Source organism: Hypanus sabinus, chromosome 12 (assembly GCF_030144855.1).
Source record: "Hypanus sabinus isolate sHypSab1 chromosome 12, sHypSab1.hap1, whole genome shotgun sequence".
NCBI lineage: Eukaryota > Metazoa > Chordata > Chondrichthyes > Myliobatiformes > Dasyatidae > Hypanus > Hypanus sabinus.
Window position 1 is genome coordinate 93,688,276 of NC_082717.1, and position 6,000 is coordinate 93,694,275.

The 6,000-nt window shown below is 41.3% G+C and overlaps 1 protein-coding gene across 3 annotated transcripts in view; it reads left to right on the forward strand.

Moving 5' to 3' along the window:
* The window catches only part of prkn (parkin RBR E3 ubiquitin protein ligase), a 1,175,275-nt gene extending 1,169,508 nt beyond the window's left edge, over positions 1-5,767 (forward strand). The window contains exons 11-12 of one of the 3 annotated variants that reach the window (XM_059986467.1): positions 1,786-1,903; positions 5,410-5,758. In XM_059986467.1, the coding sequence (XP_059842450.1) occupies positions 1,786-1,903; positions 5,410-5,519 (228 nt within the window). In that variant the 3' untranslated portion in view covers positions 5,520-5,758. Of the gene's footprint in view, positions 1-1,785; positions 1,904-5,409 lie in introns of all 3 variants that reach the window. The other 2 variants (XM_059986470.1, XM_059986468.1) reach the window with 2 other exon arrangements.
* The last annotated feature ends 233 nt before the right edge of the window (positions 5,768-6,000 follow it).

Sequence of the window (6,000 nt, forward strand, 5' to 3'; positions counted from 1 at the left end):
ATAAAGCATCAACAGCACATCCCTGCTCTTATATTCTAGACCACTTGAAATGAATGCTAACATTGCATTTGCCTTCCTCACCACCAACTCAACCTCCAAGTTAAACTTTAGGGTGTCCTACACAAGTCCCTTTGCATCTCAAGTCTTAGATTTTCTCCCCATTTAGAAAATAGTCTGCACATTTATTTCTTCAACCAAAGTGTATGAGCATGCATTTTCCAATATTTTATGTATTAATTGAAGGATATAATGAACAAAGAACAAAGAAAATCTTGTACATTTCATGAACTCTTTCTTCTCTGTCTTTATTACAAATCTATTGTCTATAAACACTGTCCAGATTAATTTTGCATCCAGGTGGAAGATACATCTTAATCCTCATTAGATCATCCAAATATTCCATTTCTCACCTGTTTCTGGACTTACATTTGATTAAAATCATAAGACTGAATCCACATTCGTAGTCAGCAATAGAAGGTTGAACTGTTCCAACGATGTCAACAAGACTTGGTGGCTCTTCAAATTCTTTGTTTCCAAGCACATAGTTCAACGTGTCAGTGAACATCTTAATTGAACCAGTCTTGACTTTCTCAGAAATGACAAATTTGAAATCACAACAACATTATGATATTTTTGAGGCAATGCTTTCATTGTAGTTTGTAACAATAGTTGAGTAAGAGAATTCCAGCTGTGCAGCAACGAAAGCGACATGCGCGGGAGCATTTCAGTTACTGCGCGGCTGTGCGCTGGTGCGGCATAGAGGGAACGGTGCTGCAGGGAGAACTCTTGGTCCCAATAATAACAGCAACTTGCATTTATACGGTTCTTTTAATGTAGTGAAATACCCTAAAGCACTTCATAGAGTATTTCTACTGAAAGTACACCTGTGTGGACATAACAGAGTTATGGCATGAATATCAACTTTCTCCTTTTAGTATTTTTTTCTCTTCCTTCCCCTTCCCCTCTCTGGCCTTTTACCTCTTCTCACCTGCCTATCACTCCCCCCTGGATCTCCTCTTCCTTCCCTTTCTCCTATGGTCCACTCTCCTCTCCTATCACATTCCTTCTTCTCCAGCCCTTCACCTAGCTCCTTCTAACTATCCTGTTTCCCCTCCCCCCCACCGACCTTTTTATTCTGGTGTCTTCCCTCTTCCTTTCCAGTCCCAATGAAGGGTCTCGGCTCGACTATTTATTCACTTCCGCAGATGCTGCCTGACTTGCTGAGTTCCTTCAGCATTTTGGGTGTGTTGCTTTGAATTTCCAGCAGCTGCAGACTTTCTCATCTTTATTATAGAGTTTAATTTATTCTGCTCTCTATTCGTCGTGTCACTGAGTCACAATGGCTACTACAAAACAGGAACAATGCCCATTACCTCCATCACTGACAAGGCATATCCTCCATGTTCCCTCCAACTCATACATTGTCCTGTCTAGTACCACAGTTCTTTCATCACCACTTACTCAGGAGGTTCACCATCACTTTCTTAAAGGCAATAAATGCTGTCTAGAATTTGGTATGAAGCCCAAATCACAAAGAGGATTTATTTAATCAAACTGTAAAGATGGTCAACAGTCAAATAAGGTACTGTTCGAGCTCATAATAATAGGCCTTTGAGCAGAGTACCAAAGGGTGACAGGTTCTATGGAACTTTAGACTGTGAAAGCAGTCAATGCCTTCAGGAAAGGAGAAGGAAGAAAATCAGTGCCATGTTCTTTCCTAATTTGTGAATAAATTTGAGGATTGAGTGTGGTGATATAATGATTCATTTGTTCTCTTGTCTGTAGGATTATGTCGTCAATGAACAAGCTGCCCAGCGAGCTCGCTGGGAAGATGCTTCAAGGCAAACCATCAAGGAAACAACTAAACCTTGTCCCAAATGTCAAGTACCAGTGGAGAAGAATGGTCTGTACCTGCAGTAATATTGAGCTGACTCAATAATAGTATAATCTTGAACAATGATTAACACTAAATACCATTTACAGGAATAAAAGATCTTCAGATATGGCCAAAGGGGGAAAATACTGCAAAAATGTATTAATAATCTATTGATAATTACTGATAATCCAGGGTACAAATTAACAAGCCAACTTGATTTGAAGAGCAGTCTAGACTTTTTACAGTTCCACTGCTGCTGGTCCTTAACAGTGAGAAACTGATGTGAAATTTATCATTATCAACTCGAATAAAACTGATGAACTTCAATATAAAGGGGTTGTTCTGGGGTTGGTATTGAAGTGTGTTATTGAATAGAATGGATGAATGCCATTTCTATGATTTACCAGTGTGACTTTGCCCATTCATGATGCTCCCCTGGGATTTTGAACGTGGAACTTTACTGCACAATACAGGCCCTTCAGCTCATCATGTTGTGCAGACCTTTTAATCTACTCTGAGATCAATCTAACCCTCCATCTTTCTATTGTCTATTTCCCTATCTAAAAGTTTCTTATATGTCCCTAATGTATCTGTCACGCACCCACCACTCTCTGTGTAAAGAATCTCTGCCAGTTATAGCGGGAGGTTGGAAATCGGCACTAACCTCTTATTCCACACCTCAGGTTCACCTGACTTGGGAAGAATGGTGCATTTGAAGGGTGTGATATCCTTCAGCAGATTTGTTCACTCCCTCACTTACTTGGAAGGCACACTACTGGTGTGCTGCTTCTTTGCTCTCTACAAAGAACACAGGGACAGGGTGAAACTATTCATTCCTTTGAGGCTATTCCATCTTTCAGATGTTTCTGTATCTTAATTATATCTCCCTGCCTTAGTCATGTATGATATGGGTTACATGATCTAAGCATACCTATCAAGAATCCAGTAATCTCCCTGTCAATGTTTTCACTCAGCAAGCCTCAGGAGGAAAGAGTTCTTAATTTCCACTCTCTGGGTAACAAGAGAGCTACTGTAAGGATAGTGGTGAACCCAGGTGCAGAGTAAGGTTTAGAATTAACTCAGACTCAAAATAAACAAGACAACACAAACAACATCTGAAGGTGAAATCACAAGCAGAAGTACTTGAAATGGAACTCCTACAATTGAACACAGAGTGCTCAGTCCAAGGCCTTTAATAATAGACTATCCGTGAAGGAATGTGGCAGGTACTAATTGGCAACCTGAGTCTTAAAGGGACGGCAGCAACTAACCATACTCCAGGGAACTGAAGTGCCAAACCTTGGATGCCTGCCGCTGTTCAGTCAGGATCATGACAATCTGTTGTGTGAGCTGGTGCTTTCTGTAATCAACCAATGGCATTGTGCTTGTGTTAAAGTAATGATTTTGAATTAGCATCTCCATCTACTCCTTCAGGTTGTTAAATCATTTCCAACACTGCTGCTGGGTTGCCCAGCTAATTCTCCATAGGTTAGGGATTGAATAATGGTGTATGCAATCTTTCCAAATTATCTAACCCATTTAGTTGGAATATCAGTCTGGTCGGATGTGGGATAGGTCAGAATTATTCACATAAAATGTCAAATTGGTAGCTGCTACGAGATAATGTAACCAGTTGTTAACTTCAATATTTCACAGCAGAAGACCTTGTTTCATGCATGTACTTTGCAATCTAAAAAGCCATCCAGAGTCTGAGAGTTCAACACCAACCATAAAAAGTGTGAGACTAATTTTAGTAATTTTTAATATTTATAGGGAAAATAGATGACAAGTTGCCATTTTGTTATACATGCTCAATTAACTCACTATGCCCTTGAGCAAAGCAAGTCTGCCATGCCCTGCCAGTGTGTGAGACACGAATAAATTGTCTCTTGATGCTCTCAGAGGTGACTGTAGCATTCAGTGGCAATAACTCAAGGTAAGGTTGGACTCATGCAAATTCACCCAGCAAAGACTTCATCAATTTATAAACACAAGAGATTCAGTGGATGCTGGGAAACCACAGCAACACACAAAATGCTGGAGGAACTCAACAGGTCAGGCAGCATCTATGGGTAGTTTCCAACCTGACAGCATTGAACATTGATTTCTCTAACTTCTGGTCATTTTTCCACCCTCCCCTTTCTCTCTTATAATTTCCCATTCTCATTCCCTGCTTACTCCTCTTCTCCTCACCTGCCATCACCGCTGTCTGGTGACCCTCCTTCTTTCCTTTCTCCCATAGTCCACTCTCCTATCCTATCAGATTCCTTTTTCTTCAGCCCTTTACCTTCCACCTATCACCTCTGACTTCATCCACCACCACCATCATCTTATTCTGGTTTCTTCCCCAATTCTTTTCTTGTCCTGGTGAAGGGTTTCAGCCTGAAACTTTGACTCTTTTTCCCCCCAGTAGATGCTGCCTGTCCTGCAGAGTTCCCCCAGCATTTTGTATGCTGTTTTTTCAACTTCTCCCCGGCCAAGATGTCCCTGTACACAAGGATTTGCATCACAATGCGGAAAGTAGCAGTGGTCCTGTCATAACAGACAGGACAAATGAAAACAACTGTCCTAGCAACCTCTCTCATCTTTGAATGGAAGACCCATCAGTGATACCATCAAATGCCACTGCTCAGTCTTGTCTCCCAGATACCACTTTGCTCCAAACCTCAGCACAACTTAGAACCTACATGATAGCTGAATGCCCTGAGGAGAGGTGAGAGTAAAAGTATGGTGGCCAATGGTGATAAATGAAATTTGAAAGTATCACTTTGAGGAGATGCTCAAAGACAAAATCAAAGTAAATTTATTATCAAATTATGTGTATGTCACCATATACTACCCCGAAATTCATTTTCTTGCAGGCGTTCACAGGAAGTAAAAAATTAAAATAGAATTTGTGAAAAACTACATAAACAAATACTGACAAAGAACCAATGTGTAAAAGAGGACAAATTGTGCAAATAATAAATAAGTAAGTCTGAGACTATGAGTTATAGAGTCATTGAAAGTGAGTCTGTAGGTTATGAAATCTGTTCAGAGTTGAGATGAGTGAAGTGATCCACACTGCTTGTTGAGCCTGATGGTTGAAGGGTAGTAACTGTTCCTGAACCTGGTGGCCTGGGACCTAAAGCTCCAGTACCTTCTGCCCAGCGGTAGTAGCAGCAAGCGAGCATGGCCTGGATGATGGGGATCCTTGATGGTGGATGCTGCTTTCTTGTGGCAGTGTTCCTCAAGGAAGCTTCCTAAGAGTGGTTATCTTTAGCTGTTATCTGCTTTCTTGTCCCTTTTGTTGGAAGTGTCCCATCTAGGAGTCTAGTACTGTTTGTACACTTTGCTTCCTCTCTGGGACTCTCAGGAGACTGAAACCCTTCCAACTTTATGCTTTGCTTTGCATCCAAAAACTGTACAGTCCTTATTAGGAATGAAAATCCACTACCACCCTCCCTTCCCTTGTTGGTTGACTTTAATATCACCTAGTTAATATTACCATAGTACTTGACCTACAAGCCTGACAATGTGTTTCCTTGTGATAGGAGGCTGTATGCACATGAGCTGCCCCAGGGCCCCATGCCAGTTTCAGTGGTGCTGGCTGTGTGGTCAGGAATGGAATCGCGACTGTATGGGAGACCACTGGTTCGAGTAAGCAGCACGGCAACCGGAGAAACTTCAGAGGCAAGAGACAGGTGGAAGATGTGGACTCAACCAAGCCCTGTTGCCTGTTGATATTCAACACCATTTTTATTATTTGGTTAGAAATATTTCAGAGGTTCAAAATGGTCTTGTTTATGCTCCATATCCTCCAGCTACCCCACCTCCCACCATCACTCTAATTAATTCTAATAAAGCCCTTCCTAATTTCATACAAGCTTGTTTGATCTTTCCTAATGCTGCACCTCTCAGATCTGCTGAGATTGTCCTGCTTGCCTGTGTAAAGAGAACCTTCTTCCAGAGGGCAGAATAAGAACATCTCTCCATGCAAATAAAGACCTCAGTTGGCTAAGTGCACAAAGCAGTCATCACATTTTGACAGTCACAGCAAGGGCTTCATGAGGTAGTGTCTCTTTAAACCAGACGTATTCCATACTCTGTACTTAAGTAATAGTTAAATGTACCCTAGCATGCTT